The 19,135-nt window shown below is 38.6% G+C and overlaps 1 protein-coding gene across 3 annotated transcripts in view; it reads left to right on the top strand.

Annotated features, from left to right (window-relative positions):
* The window catches only part of PRKG1 (protein kinase cGMP-dependent 1), an 895,613-nt gene extending 876,684 nt beyond the window's left edge, over positions 1 to 18,929 (top strand). For all 3 annotated transcript variants that reach the window (XM_034775036.1, XM_034775034.1, XM_034775037.1), the window contains 7 exons: positions 2,003 to 2,092; positions 5,444 to 5,585; positions 8,756 to 8,919; positions 13,988 to 14,110; positions 14,208 to 14,270; positions 15,479 to 15,545; positions 17,051 to 18,929. In XM_034775036.1, coding sequence (XP_034630927.1) covers positions 2,003 to 2,092; positions 5,444 to 5,585; positions 8,756 to 8,919; positions 13,988 to 14,110; positions 14,208 to 14,270; positions 15,479 to 15,545; positions 17,051 to 17,149 — 748 coding nt within the window. In that variant the 3' untranslated portion in view covers positions 17,150 to 18,929. The remainder of the gene's footprint in view (positions 1 to 2,002; positions 2,093 to 5,443; positions 5,586 to 8,755; positions 8,920 to 13,987; positions 14,111 to 14,207; positions 14,271 to 15,478; positions 15,546 to 17,050) is intronic.
* The last annotated feature ends 206 nt before the right edge of the window (positions 18,930 to 19,135 follow it).

Genomic DNA, 19,135 nt, shown 5'->3' with positions numbered 1-19,135 from the left:
GAAGCCTAATAAGTTTCAAAATAAGGTGCAAAATTTACCAGTATTTAAGTGAGGATCTAAAAGATGGGTTCATTTTTCTTTCTTTTAATCTTTTGTGACCACACACGGTACGTTTTAGCTATAGTGAATCAAGACTAATGTTTCACAAGTAGAGGAGCATTTACGGTTTTTAACTGTTTTTTCTGTTATTGGCACTCTTGGAAGCAAGAGACAAGTTACATTGACTCAGGCAGACTTTGCAAGCTTCCTCAAACAGCTCAGCAAGTGCTCCTCAGCCCTGACCTGGATCAAAAGCCTCAGACTTTTCCAGTAGAGGTGAAAAGATGAATAGTTATTCCAAAATATGTGATAGGGTAATAATGATAACAATAGTAATAAAAAAACCTAAGTGACATTTTGCTGTGCTCTGTACAAACATAGACCAAAGACAAACTCTGCCCAATTTCGTGATGTAATGTCCGATAGGGACTATGTTGAGACCAACACATTTTGATGTTACTTAAGCTAGTATTTAACCAAATGCCTCCAAAAATAAAAGACTAATGCACTAAACAACTTGCATCATGATCAATCAAGCATCCAGCTAGTCTATCCCTGTCTCATGGCATATGTCACACAACAGCTCCTTGAGAGGTACAACAAAGTATGTTATTTACTTTGAACTGCTCAATTCTGCAACACCTTCTGTTTTCATTGTAGTCACCTGAGATTAATAATGCCCATAATGCTTAAGACATACAGAGCCCTGTGCATGAGTGTAATTGCACAGTCACAGAATATACTACAGAATCCACTCATTGCTGAAGAATTATGCTCCAGAATCAAACCTTTTGAGATTTTTTAAAATAATGTTCTATATGCTGTGGTTGCAAAGAAAACCTTCCAAATGTGAGATCTGAGTGTAAACAGACATAGCAAAGTGTGCTTCTTTCTGCAGAGAGCCTGAAATGATAACTCTCACAGACATAACAATAGCTCTGAGAATAGTTTGCCTCAGTGCTATGGTAACTCTGAAATCTAATGATGGTGATTTAAATGTCAACACTGGGAGCTAATGTACTTATCCAACAAACCCAAATTGTCTCCCAGACCTTAACTTCCCAGGAGTCAAAAACCCCAATGGTCCTCTATCCATCTGCCAAAATGTACAGCTTCCTCCCAGAAAGAGTCTGCAATTCAGCTGCATGTTGTCAGTACAAAGCTCTTCCGCACCTTTAAAATGAAAAATATATGGGTAAAGTAAAATTAATTTAGTTTAATAACAAATGAGATATACAACAATTTAGAATTCCTTGTATTATTTCCATATTTAATTAAATAAATAAACTCCATTTATTTAATTTATCTGAAGCTGGTACACAATTTCCAGTCTGCTTCACAAGAATGTTGCAGAAATGTATAGAAAGGAATGTTTTCCCGTAGAATCTAGGTCAAGCCTGACATACAGTACATGCTGAATACATGTTACTTGCCCCAACTATTTCATTAGGCAGATTTTCCCACATATTCAATCATCCTGGATGAGGAAACAAGCATCTTTTGATATTTTTATAAGGTCTATGAAATGTAACAGCAAATTGTATTAAATTCTTACATGAACCAAAATTAAGGGGCATTCTTTTGAAATTATTAAATGAAAGGAAGGCTTCAGATCTATATATTGACTCTTTGAAGGATAAATGATCTACTCATTACAAGAAATGGGGTACATATTGTCTTGCCTCTCTTTCAAGTGATCTTGGAAAGCAGCAACGTCAGGCTAAGTAGTTAGAAATGTCATGCCCTAAATTTAGTTCCCAGAGTAGCAACATCATCCTCTTATAATACACTTCAACACTAAAATACTGCATCTGTTCTGCTGAAACATTTCAAGTATGATACAACAGAATGAAGACAGTAAGTGATATTCATGGTTAATAAGGAGTGTGAAGTATCACAGGAATACCTTTTACCAAAAAGAATGCTTTAACTTTTATTGCATTTTCTTGTTTGCAAATAATAGACTATACAGGACATTCAAGGACAGCAAATATTTATACATGTTGATGGAAGCCTGTCTAGGTGGAGAGCTTTGGACAATTCTCAGGGACAGGTAAGAAATTTTAGAAACCTTATATCTGAAAAAGAAAATTATATGTCAGTGTGAACTGTAATATTGTATATCTTTATTCCTAGCAGACAATCTCTAGCATACAAGGCGAGATCCCTGAGTATCACCAAGCTGTGCTTGACACAGGACACAGAAAAGGTGGAGAAAGTCTTGTTCCCTCCCCTCCCACCCCCGCTATCCTGGAGATGACCAGGGACTAAAGTGGCCCCTGTCATAACTTGGAGTGACCTAAGGGCTGCTCTAAATTACACTAACTAGGACAGTGAACACTCTACCAGCTGAGGATTATCCTCTGCCACCTTACCATGCCCCCTTCCAGACCCTTCCACTTAACCTGAGCCTCTTAAGATCCATAAAAAGGGAACAGAGCCAGGGGAGTGGATCTGATTTATAGAGTCCTAAATTGCAGGGAGTGTATTCACAATGGACTTTCACCCAAAACATTTTGGGAGGGGGAATGGGTAAGGGAGACAGAGGGAGGAAGCAAACAAGAGGTGGCAGTAGCCTCCCTTATAACTTTTAGACTAGCCCAACAGTGAGCGCACTCACCTAGGGGATGTGGGAGACCTGGGTTCAATTTCCCTTCCCTGATGTGAAGCTGGAGTTTGAAGGTGGGTCTCTCACATAGCAGAGGAGTGCCCTAATCCAAGTTATTGGATACTTTTAACCTTAGTGTGTCCGGCCCAAATCCACAAAGCTACTTAGGCACCTAAACCTGAGACCTAATCAAGTTTAGGTGCTTAAGTCTCAGTTTTGGCTCCACCGTGATTCACAAAACTCCTGCTGAACCCCAGAGTCACCTAAACTCACTCAGCACCTAAGTTTTCAGAGTAAAAGTTCCCAATGTGCCACCTATATTTCAGCCTCTGATAACGTATGTTGCTGCCTCCCTTTAGGGGTATGTGTACACTGCAATTAAAAACTCGTGGCTGGCCTGTGCCAACTGACTCGGGCTCATGGGGCTCAGGCTAAAGAGCTATTTAACTGAGGTGTAGGTGTTTGGCCTCAGGCTGGAGCCTGAGCTCTGGGACCCCGCGAGAGGGTCCGAGAGCCCAGACTCCAGCCCAAGCGAACATCTGCACCACAATTTTACAGCTCAGTGCCCAAAACACCCGAAGCCCAAGTCAGCTTACAAGGGCCAGCTGCAGGTGTTTACCTGAAGTGTAGACATAGCCTTTTTGGTTCCCTCCGTCTGTGTCTCAGTTCCTCATTTGTAAAATGGGGATAATAGTCCCTTACTCCACAGGGGTTGTAAAAAGATAAATTCCTAAATGTTTTTGAAGCATCTCAGACACATAGTGATGAGTGCCATAGAAAAGCCCATGCGGGAATTAATAATTCTCTCATCGGATCAGGATTTGAAAAGTGTGTAGTCAGTAAGGCGTGGGCCAATGAACAATGAGGAGAACACAAGCTGCTCAGGCAACTTTAATTCTGGCATTTCCTAACTTTTGGTTCCTTGACTTTGTAACTTTAATAACGTTCTTTTATCTTAGCTTTTTGGGTGTAATATACATATTACATATGAGGGGAGATAACCATGTGATAAACTGTACACAAACACTCTATAAATATAAGCACACAATTAGAAATGTAATAGATATGATTAAATTTGTAAATTGAATGTTGTCCTCAGAGTAAACAGGCAATTTAAACATTAAAGGAAAATGGAGCCTAAAACAAATATCAAACTGATATTTTAATTATCTCTCAGAAGTTACTTTCATTATTTTTTATATTCTGCTTCTTCTAAAAATCTGCCTGCTCTCAATATATTTAAAAAGCATTACAATTCCAAAGCTAACAGGTGTCTGGATTTATTCTTTTTAATTTTTTTTTCAGAAGTCTGATCAATTCTTTCATTCTTTTGCTCTCTGAATTGTGGTTTCTACTGCCATCTAGCTTAGAAGCACATTTTAGTTTCAGTTAGTAGAGCTCGAACAATTCTGTTGTCAAAATCTAATTATGATTTCAAGTAACTATATATTCATTCCAAAAGAGTGGGAAGTGATTCACTTCTTTAAATTTGAAATTAACACTTCAAATTCCAAATAATAGCTTTTTATTTTTGTCTCAGTCTTGAACAGTATCTAACATTAGTCTTTGATCCATTTTAATAGATTTAGTTCAAAACTTATATATTACGTAAATATGAAAGATGTATTATACAAATTTTTCTTTGAATTAAATATCATTCTTTTTTGTTATGACTTCATATTTATTTCATAATTGTGTCTAATGTAACAATATTTGTGTTAAGTTTGGAACTTTGGTTTAAAACAATGCTTCATGTGAATTCAACTAGTGGGTAAAATGCTATCCTCATGAATGGAAACCAAACAGAAATGAGTTTGCTAATGGCTATTTTCCAATTAGCAGAGGGCTTCCAAACTGTGTATGTATTGTATTGATTAGATCAAGTAAAGTGAGTAGATAAGATTGGCTTTTAGTAGGAGAAGGTAAGTGGGTCTCCCTAAGGGTTGCTAACTCTGACTGAAGCTATTCCGGGATCTTTTTTACCGAACATGACATAATGTCATTTTCTTAAAATATCCTGTTAAAATCTCCTGGATTGCTTTCAATAGTTACCGGGAAATTGATGCCGATTCTGGGAGACTCCAGGCCAATCCTGGAGGGTTGGCAATCCAAGTCTCCCTAATTGTTAATATAGAAGACTAGTTTGGCAGCTAAAGAGTAAATAGCTAACCTACAACTGGATAGTTGGTATTCCTGTGATCAATTTGAGATATTGATATCTTCTCTTTTCCCACCTGAATAAAACATAAGCACAACTTGAACAAAGAAGCTTTCCTTATTTATCTCAAAGCTATAAACTTTCAACAAATTAAACAGACAAAGAGAGAAACATGATTGTATCATATCTATACAGCTATTTCACAGTATGTTTCCTTCTGGCAGCTAAGGAGTGGCTAGAGTAAGATCATAAAATATGTGAAACTTACTGTCTTGATGCCACAAGTCCTTGAGGTAGTTACAGACAAAACTTTTTGAAAAATATGGTTCATAGCGAAATTGTTTTGAACTATCATTATGTTTTAGGGCTTGATCCTTCAAGGTGAAGTAAGTGGGACTATGCATATGTTTAAGAACTTTGCTGGAATGGGCCAGAGTACTTAGCATCTTGCAAGATTGAGGCCTTAAAATCTAGAGTAGTAAATCTATATGGTCTACATAGCAGAGGTTAATTCTTATTAAACTTTATTTCATTGCTGTAATCATAGTGACGTGCAATAATAGTACAACCAAATATACAACATTAAATGCAAATATTTTAAATGGCCCCCAGACTTTTTTCCATTTTCTTTTATATAGAGGTTCATTTGAAGATTCTACGACCAGATTTTATACAGCATGTGTAGTGGAAGCTTTTGCCTATCTGCATTCCAAAGGAATAATTTATAGGGACCTCAAGCCAGAAAACCTCATTCTAGATCACCGAGGTTATGCCAAACTGGTGAGTGCTTACATGTTTTTTTTTCTGTGCAGCAAAAAAATACTACAGTGCCATGTTTACTACACTAGAGTTAAGTCTCCATCACCTTTTCCATCAGAAACTCCTACTCTAAGGAGTTTATAACTCACCCACAAAATAGTACTTCTGTCTGAAACTTAGCATTAAAAGTTGCAGTCCCAGAGCAAATTATTTAGAGACGAGAACTAGGAAAAATCCATCTAACCATATTGATGTATACAGGGGCAAAAATAGACGTTTACAATAGATGTTTCAATATTTTATTTGGCTGACACTCATTAATCGCTTTTATTTTTTACAGCCTACTGGTGCCAAATTTTTGCAGGCTACTAATGCCTGATGTGAACAAGTTGCTTTGCTTGTTTAAAAAAAATGATTTGTTTTATGGAGATATTAATCACATTTTGTTATTTCAAGAAATGATTACTCTCATTAATTGTTTTTAATCCTCAGGCTTGTCCTGCTAAAATGTAGCTAATACAGAATGTTGCTGTAATAAGAGTCTTTTCCTATTTAGTTATATTTTAATATTTTTAAGCCTAAACTTCTAGATGAAGGCCTCAATCCTACAAGCACTTACGCATGCGCTTTTGGTACAGGAGTATTCACTTGATTTCAAGTAATGCCCTTAGACTGTTGCTTTGAATTTAGTCTAGCCACTCATATGCCTAATGTTAAGCATGTTTGAAAGTGATTGCAGGATCAGGCCCTAAGTGATCTGAGAGGCAAGTAAAACAATTGCACTAGTGCCAGAGTTCTTAGATATCTGTGTTACCTGATCTTGTTATTCCCTTTTTGAAATCTTTACATTGGTCATTAGAGAAATTCTACATAATCAAAATGTAGCAATGTGTATTAGGTTTCATATAGATTTGCTTAACAATGTTGGGCAACTAACAGGCAGGGGAAAGGTAACCCAGATTTGTAAAGTTGACCTTCATTTTTGTGCTCATAATTTAGTTAGTGGGCATAAATAATAGCCATTTAGGCATTTTAATTACCTGATTTCACCTGCAAACCAGGAAATTAAATAGCTAAATACCATTATTTGCTCCTGCAAAAGCAGAAGCTCGGCTGTAAAGATCTGACTGGCTCTCTGAAAAGTATCGGCCATTAGACATGTGCACATGAATACTAAATATTAAGGACTGAATTATGTCCCTTCATGGACAAGTTGCTAGAAGAATGAGGATCCAGAAAGCTTTTCCTTCCTCAGTTAGTCCCCCCCACCCCACCCCACCCACAAACCTTAATCCCTACCCAGGGAAAGTGTAAGCATAAAATGCTGCAGAGAGTATTTATATGTACTTTAAAAATCTTTTATTTTAGTCAGAAATTATTGATTTGAACCGAGAACATGATATGCAAACACCTGCATAGTAGCATTACTAAAATATTCTAAACCTACTAAAATAAGGGTGTGTTCAGGTTATAGGTCAACCAAGCAAATAGCATCCAGGAACACAAAATGTTTGCAAAACTGGACATAGGCAATTCACTTAGACTCCCAATCTGATACCGTGGCAGTAGCAATCACCAGAGTTGCTTGAACTCCCTACTGTAAATAGGAAGGGACAGATGGCAGAACATTCTCTGACAGGAGTCCTTACATTAGAAATTAATGTCCTTCATCCAACTGTGTCTGGACTTGGTAATCTTCTTAACACACTGCAAGACTCACCTATTTTCCTGGGCTTTTTCCAGGGAAGGGGATTTATTAAGTGAAGCTTGTTCTGAGTGTAGCAGAAAATTTAAGAGCTATGGTATGGGGTTGTTTTTACTGCATTTTAGTGTGTTTTGGGTTAAATTTTGTGGCCCTGATTCTGGGTTTCACCATGGCCTCCATAAACCAGCTCTGGCATTAAGCTGGAAAACTCTCTTCTGAGGATTCCAGCGTAAATCAGGGATATTCCCAAGTGGTGCAGGGCCATTCTCCCACCCCTGTATCTCCCTGCCACAGATAGCATGCCAGAGGTGTAGCTAGGAGTTAAATGGGTTGTGTCGGGGGTGGAATAGAGTGTACAGAAAGATGCTCACAAGATTTATAGAGAAAATCTCATAGATATAAATGGAATTTAGGAGGTCTCCATAGGCAGCTGCTGCTCAGCACCCATCATTCAACCCAGTAATACAAAAAGATGAATTCTAGTCTGCTTATATTTATTTGTTAATTTATTTAGATTTATCTCCAGCTGTATCTATCAAAATTCTCTAGGTGCTGAGCAGCAGTTAAAAGCACAAAGGCCCAATTCTGAGTTTAGCTTGGCAGAATTTGGGATGCAACAGGTGGCTGTATGCCATTTTGGTCCCTCGTCTAAAATATAACAGTTGCTGGGGCTGCTCTAGATTTATGCTTTCCTGCAGTGACACTCTGTGGGTTGTTATAAAAGCCCAAATAACTGCCATCTCGTAGCTAGGTGACAAATTGTTTTACTGTACCACTCTTTCTATTGAGTTAAAGTGAAACCTCAGGGTCTCCCTGGCTATTGTCATTTTCAAAGCATAGAACTATGTTCCATTGGCAGCCCCCGATCAAATCCCAATTGATGTGGTTCCATGTGTTAATCAAGGGGAAAAAATATGGCCAAGAGAGATAATATTTTTGTCATTGTTTGCTCTGCCTAAATTGTAGTTCTTGGGAATTGTTCAGATGGCATGAGTTACCAAAGGAAAAGGAGAGCAAGCAGACTGCAGGACAGGACCTGTTCATGCTGTTCTGAACTGGTGCTTATCCTTTGATCTGGCCTTAATAAACTGACATGAATAGTTCATTACTCAGACAGGAGTTTGGTATTAAAAGAGGGAAAAAATGTGAGCCATGTGCAAATGTCCAACATCACTTAAATAGGGCAGAAATTGCTGCAAGAATTTATTAGAACAGATCTAGTAACCACTAACTACCAAGAGATGTTTGTCACTCTCTCTTCTTACCTCAAGAAAAGCACTTGAGTTTACACTATGAAGGCTAACTCAGGAAAAATGTCACACTGTGGTTGTGTTTTATTTTGTAACAACCTAGCATGCTCTCGTTTATGATAATATTCCCATGAGGAAACCTTTATTTCTGCTTTGCTTCACTCTGAGAAGAACAGAACACATCACTGAAATGCCCTTTATTTTTCTGCATTGATGGAATTCCTTTCTTTTCACAGGTCGATTTTGGATTTGCAAAGAAAATAGGATTTGGAAAAAAAACATGGACTTTTTGTGGAACTCCAGAGTATGTAGCCCCAGAGATCATCCTGAACAAAGGTCATGACATTTCAGCAGACTACTGGTCACTGGGAATCTTAATGTATGAACTCTTGACTGGCAGGTATGGGCATTGCAACTGGAACTGCTGATAAAAATAGATCAGCAAATTACAGAATATTTCTGCCTTTGTCACTTTGATTAGAACACTGGAAGACTCAGAGCTGGCATCTGTGATGATGACCTACAACAGTCTGAAAACTTTACTGTTAAACCTAATCATTATTACTTTTCCTGTTTCATTACAGCCTGCTTTCATGCAGAGCACTCAAATGACAAGGAATTTTGTCACTAGGCAGTTTACAACTTTATCATGAAACACATGTAAAATTATACCCAGCTCTGGCCCTGTCTGATCCCTGTCCCTTAAAGCTAACTTCCTCCTATGGGCCGGGACACAGGGATGCCCAGCAATTTGTGTTTCTTAGCTACTCTGAGTCAACAGCTAATGTTACTTCCATTCCTCGCTGAGAACAGCTCATTGGTGGCACGAAGGACAGCGAGCGTCGGAAAAGTTATAATACACAAGCTTTAATATTTCATATTGTGTGGGTCATACACTACTCCTCCTTTGCCTACCGCTGTCAATAGGAGTTACACACACGGAGAGTTGAGCCATTAACACTGAAATAATGCAGCTTTTTCGAATGAGAGTCTCAAGCAGGTAATAGCTTGAGAATTTGCAGATATATAGGTATAGCCCAGTTATAGTTATTTAGTGTATTCTGCAGAATCATTTGAACAAGTTTAAAAATGTTTACTTTAGTATCTGTTTTATACATAAAAAGTTACTAATATTTCCGTTATTCAGAAATTTATTAGAATCTTCCCATTTACACAAAGTTCCCTAAAGGATCTAAAAAAACTTATTAAAAACAACAGCAATGAATCATGTTTGGGATAGAAGTTGCAGAACAGACTCAACAAGCTAGGTACCAAGTCAGTATTCCCATCAGAGATTCTTGAGAGTAAAGTCCATGAACTATGACAAATGGTCAAAATTAAGTTTCCATTAAAATCTATAAATAATTAAAAAGGCGTACCCAGACTCCACTTTAAATGGTACAATTTCTAAGCCCTATGGGCACTCAGAACTGAAAATACACCCCATCAACACTTATTGCTAAAAAAAACTGCATTTTTTCAGAGCTGGCAGGATGCATATTGGAGAGCCTGCTGTATTCGCCTTTGTCCTCCACTGGCATTTTTATATATGGAGATATACCTATCTCATAGAGCTGGAAGGAACCCTGAAAGGTCATCAAGTCCAGCCTCTGCCTTCACTAGCAGGACCATGTACTGATTTTTCCCCAGATCCTTAAGTGCCCCCCCTCAAGAATTGAACTCACAACCCTGGGTTTAGCAGGCTAATGCTCAAACCACTGAGCTATCCCTCCCAAATCTATACCAACATCATGGCTATACTCTACCCTTGTTTTTCCTCAGAATTCCTAATGAGAAAGGTGGAGCTGAATTTGCTGGGGGTGAGGGGTGAGGAGAGAGGTTTGCAATTCAGCCAGTGAGGTGCTAGGGCAGTGGAAGTTAGCAGCATCTGAAAGAGTGGGCAAACCTAACGTGGTACAGCATCTTCAGTTTTTTCCTATTATAGGCAACAGTTTACAACAAAATGACACATGAAGGTTGTCACCTCTTGCCTGTACTCATTAAGCATTTCTCAAGGCATCAGTGCTTGAAGGGCGCCTCTGGCACTGCTGCCTCAGCTCTCCAGCACACAAGGCAGCAATGCCAAGGAAGCTGAGTGTGTCCGCACTGAGGCATCAAATCATCAAGCGCAACCTATGTTCAGAGTTCAGTGATGCTCCTTAGTTGTTCAGGAGGAGGTTTGAGATATATGGCAGGACCCTGCCGCAGGCTGAAGTCATGGAGATCTTTGGAAGTCACAGATTCTGTGACAAACTTGTAGCCTTATACATGGCCAGTGAAGTTGGAAAATACTCATAATATGCAGGAAGCATGAAGATCACTTTCCCATGGCACCAGTTTTGAACTAATATGGCATCTTAGAATCACATACCACCCTCAGTCTATGTGTTAAATCCCCACTAGCCTACATAGTGTTCTTGCACTCACATTAAGGGTATCCTTTAACATTGTTATCCATGTTGCACTTATTTATCCACCAATGTAGGTCCTTTTAAAATATCACAAAGCTATTTGAACCTATTTTTGAAACTGAATTTCACACATACTTTATGTAAACATATATCTCCATGTCAGTTCTAAATTTTGTTACCTGTCACTTTTCAATGCTCTAGATCAGGGGTCGGCAATGTTCGGCACGCGGCTCGCCAGGGTAAGCACCCTGGTGGGCCGGGCCAGTTTTATTTACCTGCTGATGTGGCAGGTTCGGCCGATCACGGCCCCCACTGGCCGCGGTCCGCCATCCCGGGCCAATGGGGGCAGCGAGAAGCCGCAGCCAGCACATCGCTCGCCCGCGCCGCTTCTCGCCATCCTCATTGGCCCGGGACGGCGAACCGCAGCCAGTAGGGGCCGCAATCGTCCGAACCTGCCGCGTCAGCAGGTAAATAAAACTGGCCCGGCCCGCCAGAGTGCTTACCCTGGCGAGCCGCGTGCCGAACGTTGTCGACCCCTGCTCTAGATATAGCATTATAGACAAGAAGCAGCTAGCAATTGTTTCATCTTAACTAGATCATTCTTTACTGGGAATATATCTATCAGGTCTACCCTTATTCTTGCTCACTCCAAATTAAGCCTATCCAAGTTTCTTTTTCAGTCCTCATGTAAAACTTTAAATTCAAAGCAATATAACAAATTTGAATCTTACTTTTGGCCACTGAACTTTTATACAGAACATATTCATTTTTAAATACATTGATATTTTCTTACATAACACATGTCCTATAAAAATATTCACACCTTAAATATACAATAACTTAAAAATCTATGCAGAACTACATAATATTTCACAATATTACATGTTTACAGTTTTTAAATATTAAGTATTTTAAATATCCCTAGATGACTGTACATCAGAGGAATACATACATTTAGTCTTATAAACTACTCTTGCTGAAGGTACAGAAATTTGTGTACAATGTCTCATTACTCAAGGTCTTGCTACTGAAAATACTATTCCCATATATTTTGTTGATGGCTGTTTAATGTAACTTCAAAATTAATTTACAAAAACCTCTGTATTAAATAATTTCAAAACACACAAAATCTTTCAGATTTGTACTAGCTTTTGAACAAAATTCTGCAATTTCTTCTACCTTTCCAAACCATATGCGGTCTGTTGTTCAATTATAAATTATAGTCATTCATTTTTTATGTGATGCATAATTTGTGCTGAAAATGTCATCCTGTGTTTGAATATACCGATAAAATATTTCTTTCAACATATCAAACCCTAATCTTCACTTAAATAATGTGTATTAATTCTGCATTCCACATAACTCTTAGCCACTGCAATTATCTCTCATAATTACCAATTAAAAACTACATCTATTAGAAACTTTTTTAGACATTAGTGGAGTGTTACCATTTTTCCATTTTACTGATTTATTTGTATTTATTATTGAATTGAAGCTCTTTGTTTATTTCACAAAACTGCAATCAAATAATATTTAAGGGACGAATCCTGGTCTGCTGCACAAAGCTCAAGTAATGGACTTTCCACCTGGGCTATCCATGGGGGTTGGAAGGAGCAGAATCATATCACCATCAGGGGCTATAGAACTATCTGCTGCCCATGTTCACCTTCTATGCAATGATTTTATCCAGAGGATCCACACAGTGACAAACACACTGGCTATACACCCAGCCTCCCCAGCTACAGAGAAAGACACCAAGGATCATAGGGCCCTGGACTGTCCTCACCTTCGCTTTGTTATATTTATCAAAAACACACAATAGCTTCATTATGCCCTTTTCTTCATAAAGTTCCAAAATAGGATGGATATTGTTTGTTATATTGATACTTATCCAAATTTATCATGCATAATAGTCTAAAGATGTGCAAATAAGTTAGAAAAGACTCTTTGAGAATATAGATTGTACAACACTTCCATTTGCTAGCTCTATAAAATGCTTTTTTTCTGTAGGATAGTGAAAATTTAACTGTCAAGATGGGTCTGAATCTGCCACTGGTGTTGGATGAATTTCCCCCACGAGACAGGGCTAGATTGTGACTTTAGGCACAGCCCTACGTGGTACGTAAACTGCACTAACCTTGGGAAATATTGTCACTCAGCGAGACACAGCAGGGAGTCACAGCTTCTTTCTTGTTCTTGGGGGTAATAAGCCAGCAGTAAATTACTCCTCACACTGTGCTGGCTCAGCTATTCTGGCTATTGAGCAAGTGGTCTAACTTTTTCTCGCCCCTTCTCCACTTGCTTCTGGTAGGGAGGAAGCAAGTGAGTTAACCCCACTTACTCCTATGCACCTGACCCCAAGACCTGGGTAACCTGCATTAAGGTGTAAGAGGGGATTTCTCACTCTCTTGTATGGGTTTGTCGTCCAAGTCACAATCTAGCCCAAAGTGAGCAACCTGTACCATCCATATTTAAGGGCATTTTGTTCACCTATCTCTGTATTCTGACATGTATTTGTGCTTTTAAACGAGAGAGTATTTATTCCATCCTCTATCCAGGGCTGTTTGAAAAGCGATTATATAATAAGTCTAGCACAAAAGTAAATCAGGAAACAGGGGACCTGAAATCAGGACTGAGTCCAGCCCCTTGCTTCTTAGGTTGGCAGGTCATGGGATCATGGCTGAAACAAAACGTTTAGCCCATTCAGAAGAAGGCCTGCCTTAAATCGCTCGTTAATGCCCTCTCCTGGCCAACCCTTGGAGCAACATTGATGAAGTCCAGACAAAACCATGCCCAGAACTCCTTGGCCGTAGAAAGGATTACCATGGCATGGATTTTGGAGATGGAAGGAAGCATCCTGGAGAACTTCCTAAAGGATATAAAATAAAATGTTAATAGTCCAGACTTTCAATTTTCCTGAGAGCACAGGATGAGAAATATTATCACTTCTGTAATTTATCTCCTCTGATTTGTTATATAATAGGATGGTATGAGATTTATTTTTTAAAAAGACAGACCTTTAACTTTCACTTTCCCCCCTCCTCCCACTTCCTAAAGTCCACCTTTCTCAGGCCCAGATCCCATGAAGACCTATAACATCATATTAAGGGGGATTGACATGATTGAATTTCCAAAGAAGATTGCCAAAAATGCTGCTAATTTAATTAAAAAACTATGCAGGTAAATACTTTAAATACAATTTACTTTTATCTTATGAGTAAAGAAATAAGTCCTTCTGAAAAAACATTATTAAACAACTCTGTCACTCTCTTTATAGGGACAATCCATCAGAAAGATTAGGGAACTTGAAAAACGGAGTAAAAGATATCCAAAAGCACAAGTAAGTGTGTTTTACAACTATCAATTACTTTCATATGGAAAAATTGTTCATTTCAGACACAAAACACTTTTCATAACAGTTCTCTTCTAACTTGTTCTTTGGATGTTAGGTTATTTTACATTACCGTATGTCAGCAGTCTTTTCATATTTTGGAGTCTATTCTATCCTTCCTTACGTGGCATATAGGGTGGTATGTTGAGTGAAAGAGCGTTTTTTACTTAAATTTGCATCCAAATGGCATTTTGCAATATGGAAAATTAAGTCACCATCAATTTATTTTTAACCCCCTTGTATATGCCACCAGTTTCCAGTCATCTTTTGCTTTTTAACTGTGCCTCTGCCCCAGGGTTAAGACTGTACTTCCTGTTGATCCTATTCCATTGGCACTGATAGTATAGAGCCTCTGATTGATATTTCACTTGCTCTTCTTGGTTTCAGTAGTTCAGTGCAGTCTCCACTCTGCTTGACATATAAATAACAGGTAAAACAGAGCATGGAGTGCCCAGCACCTATTGGAGGGAAAGATTTTGCTTTTCCACTCTGCCCTGTGGACGTGGTGTGAGTCTTTCACTGCTTCCTCCTTGCTCCAGGAGGGTAGCCCCATAGACTGTTCTCCCCCCACCTCATCCCCAATCAGTTTAGCTGTGCTGGCCAGTATTTCTGGTGGTGGAGCCAAGACTCTATCCACTCTCTGCTTAACTGTTTGAGCAACCCCTTACTCCTATGCAACCTGACCCAAGGTCTGTGAAGGCCACATAAAGGCATGGGGGCAGTGCTGTGCTACTTTCCCTTATAATCTGTGCAGGCCTGCAGCCTGAGCTACAGTCTGGCTCAGAGGATCTGAATAAAGAACCTTGGGACTGTGGGACCCACAAAGACCTTGCAGGAGATAAGAAGAAGCTGTCAGGACACCTGTAGTGAAGACTGGCTAGGTCACATCCTTAGCAGTCAGGAGGATGTCACTTAGTGCAATTTTCAAATCATGTGTAACTTACACCACCCTTTATATAACCATGAGATTTCTGCACATATTTCAGTCTGAATAAAGAAAAACTTCAAAAATGTATTTCATAAAATCAACAGAAAAATGACAACTATAAATCAGAAGAAAGTGCCTACAGAAATTAAAAATCTGTTTTGTGTGTTACAGTGATATTTCAGCTGTATATCTAACATCTTGATTTGTCCTAACATTATCCCCTTTCTAGATGGTTTGAGGGCTTTAACTGGGAAGGGTTAAGAAAAGGTACATTGACACCTCCTATAGTACCAAGTGTAAGTACACTTCTTACTTCTGTCCTTGCCGGTCAATCAGGAATAGTTTGCTTTGTGTCATTTGTGTAAAGTTCCAGTATGCCTACACCTTAGTAAAGGTAATAGTAGCATGCAGCAAAACTTGTCTGAAGATACTTGCCGAAGACCAGTAAAAAAAAAATAGGTCACTTACGACAGATTTTCTTTTATTAACATCAAATACATTTTGTCTTGTGGCTGAGTCTTCATTAGGAGGCCCTGTAATGAAATGTTCTTTCCAGCAGCTGAAGTGGTGTGGCCAATGAGAGCTGCTGGAAGCAGCGCAGGCCGAGGGATATACTGGCTGCCGCTTCCAGCAGCTCCCATTGTCCTGGAGCGAACCGCGGATGCGACAAGTAAACAAACCGGCCCTGCCCGCCAGGTGCTTTCCCTACACAAGCGGCATCTCAAGTTTGGGAAACACTGCCTTATGTTGTAGTCCTTAGATTGTGTCAATGCACCCTCCAGATGCTACACTTCAAATAGGGTTGCCAGTATTGGTTGGATGTATTCCTGGAGGTTTCTTTGCATGACATAATCTGTGATTAAAGATTGATCTTTAATTCCTGGAAACTCCAGGCTAATCCTGGAGGTTGGCAACCCTAACTTTAAATCAACCTGGAAATTGATGCTGGTGCAAAATGTAGCAGGCTGCTTAGCAATCCATCTTTTGGGAGCACAGTGTCCTGGGATCTGTATTGGCTACCTCTTATTTTCCAGGCAGAGTACAAGTATTGGCTTTGCTTTAGAAATAGCTTGGAACCTGCCCTATTAAGAGACAACCCCTCTCCCCATGCCATACTACCTCAATTGCATCAGTTGAGATACTTAAAATGGCTCTCCTTTCCTATAAAAGAAGGGGAGCTGTCATTGTGAACTTCTTTGGTGGGCCCTGAGCTTTATAGTTCACCCCCTCTGTGGTTTAAAATTGTCCTGTCTGTTGGCATACAGGGCATGCTGCAAGGTCCATCTTTTTTACACTAGATTTTTTGTATGGGAAGAGAATGATAATAACGTTTTTGTGGGCGTGGTTGGACACTGTTGATATGCTTTGATTTTATGGGTGTGATGAAGTACTCTGGGGGGTCTTATTTGATGTTACATCTTTGGTTATTTTCTTGATCTGAGGAAACCACTGGATTTTTTTGCACAACCATAGTTTTTTAATTACATCAAATGCACACAAAGATCAGCATAGTCATTTTTTAATTTTTGTTATACATTTTTTTAGAAAACCTAAATAAATACCCTAGCATTGACAATATTGCCAAGGGACAAATGTATTTGCTCTCCCTTTTCTTTGAAAGCTTTTACTAGTCATATTTAACTAGTGAGCTTTTCCACAGATAAAATGTTTTAGGTTTGTGAATGATGTTGAAAGAGCATTGTTTTGAGACAGGAAAAATGGTCTTTCTAAAGGTCCGAAATAGAGATTTTCTTAAAATCAAAAGCAACTGATGCAAACACATTAACTGTTCATTTGATAGGTTGCATCTCCGACGGACACAAGCAATTTCGACAGTTTCCCTGAGGACAATGATGAACCGCCACCTGATGACAACTCAGGATGGGATATAGACTTTTAATGTATTTCTCTTACCTGCTTCTGCCTTGCTGAAGACAGCTTCCTGAGACATGGCTGCCAGCAAAACTGAAGGAATTGGGGAGGATTAGTGCTCGGGGTCACCATGATGCCTTGATTGATGCTGCTACAGTAACTACAGTGGCATTAGGACTTATTGCTTAGATGACAATAGTGCTCTTCACATGTTTTATGTTTGAACTTATAATAGCAGTTGACATGGTGGTCCTGAAGCAAGCCTTTTCACCAGTAAAGAAATATGTTTTCTATCACTGCAATTATCTTGCTATGCTCTAATTATAATTTGAAAGATAATAGTGTAAGATACTCTTAAAGCCAGTATTTTACAGCTAGAATTATCAGTAGGATCAAATAGTAACTTATTATGTACTATAGTTATCTATGGTACAGAATGTGGGGTACTCCCACACTTCAGAGTGAGTTTGTAGGGTCTTTTACTACAGGCCAGTGTGAATACAAAGGAGGACCACAAAACTATAGGTCAATGAGTTCATGTCAAAGCAGTGCTAAAAGTTGTCTTTTTTTCAAGCAGTATTCATGACAAGACTGAATGTTACCTTTCCTTTTTCTTTCTGACAGATTTTTTAAACTGATACAACAAAAGCACAACTGCTACAGATTCTGTTGAGAACTGTTAAGGCAGGTATGGGTCGGTTTTCGCATAAAACTGAGAACATGATGTAACTAACATCTTTATTTTTCTTTTGGTACAATAAATATTTGCATGAAAAAATCATAATTATTCATTCTACATATTTAAAAAAACTGTGCTTAAATAACGGTCCTAGAAATAGAATGACAACAACCAACTGGTCTTATTAATTATTAGAAATAAAGACTGATCTTAAAATAACCCTTAGCTTTTAGAACCCAAGGAGGAAAATCTCAGACCCATAACATACTGTATAGGTGCTATGTACGTCTTTCATCTGTGAATATAAATGTTCAGCAATCAATAAGCATTTCAGAGATATGTAGCAAGAGACATCATCTTTAGTGATGCTCTAAAAACAGAGAATCCTTTAAGTCTCCATATTTGCATCTTCTCTGCTTTCACTCTGCAGTATTTGGGAGCCATCATAGTATTCTTACTTTTCCTGCTTCTTTAAAAATATATCAATACCGAGGTAGTTTGCAGATGACCTGGCTGTATTTTTTATCACTATATTTCAAAATGTAAATAAACCAATGTTTTCGGTTACAACACAGTATTATAACAATGAATCCTAATACTCTGCCTGGAATAATGGATGGGATTCTGATGGGATCCACATAAATGGAAAACTAATGTGAGAGCAACACAGGTCTACTGTATTTGTGTGAGATCTGCTGGCACATATATTTGCAGTACACAGACACTTCAGTGATTATCCTGAGGTGCTGCAAGGGCTACTATCCTGAGGTGCTGCAACAACTACAGCACAAACTGCTATAAAAAAGAGAGGGGAAAAGGATACTATAGGCCTGAATTCTTTTCTCACTTACTTCAACTGCTTTTACATCACTGTAACTCCAGGACATCAATGGAGTCACTCCTGATTTACAATGATGTGAGAAAAAAAAAATCAAACCTTATTTGCCAACTAATCAGAGATGTGTTAGATTGAATGTAAGTTTACCCCCTCACACTTATAAGAGGCACTAGTTTTCAGAACTTGCAGTAGATTTTACCAGGGCCCCATTATATTAATTCGAGCAGCATATGATGCCACATCTGATTATACCATGTTATAGAGAGTCAAATGTGACTTAATTTGTTGTGCTCCAACGCATTTATATATATATATATATAAAAGATCAACATTTCCCACATTTGGTACCACACGGTTATTATGGGTATCTCCTGTTCTAAATTTATGGGAAGACTATGGTAATCCTAAATAACTGTGCAGTAACAGTTAACATCTGCTAAGTTTTTTGTGGTGACCGCTGTACATTAGCATATTAATGGCATACATGATTTTTCAAA

This window comes from Trachemys scripta, chromosome 7 (assembly GCF_013100865.1).
Source record: "Trachemys scripta elegans isolate TJP31775 chromosome 7, CAS_Tse_1.0, whole genome shotgun sequence".
Classification (NCBI taxonomy): domain Eukaryota; kingdom Metazoa; phylum Chordata; order Testudines; family Emydidae; genus Trachemys; species Trachemys scripta.
This window is presented reverse-complemented; position numbering and strand designations above follow the sequence as displayed.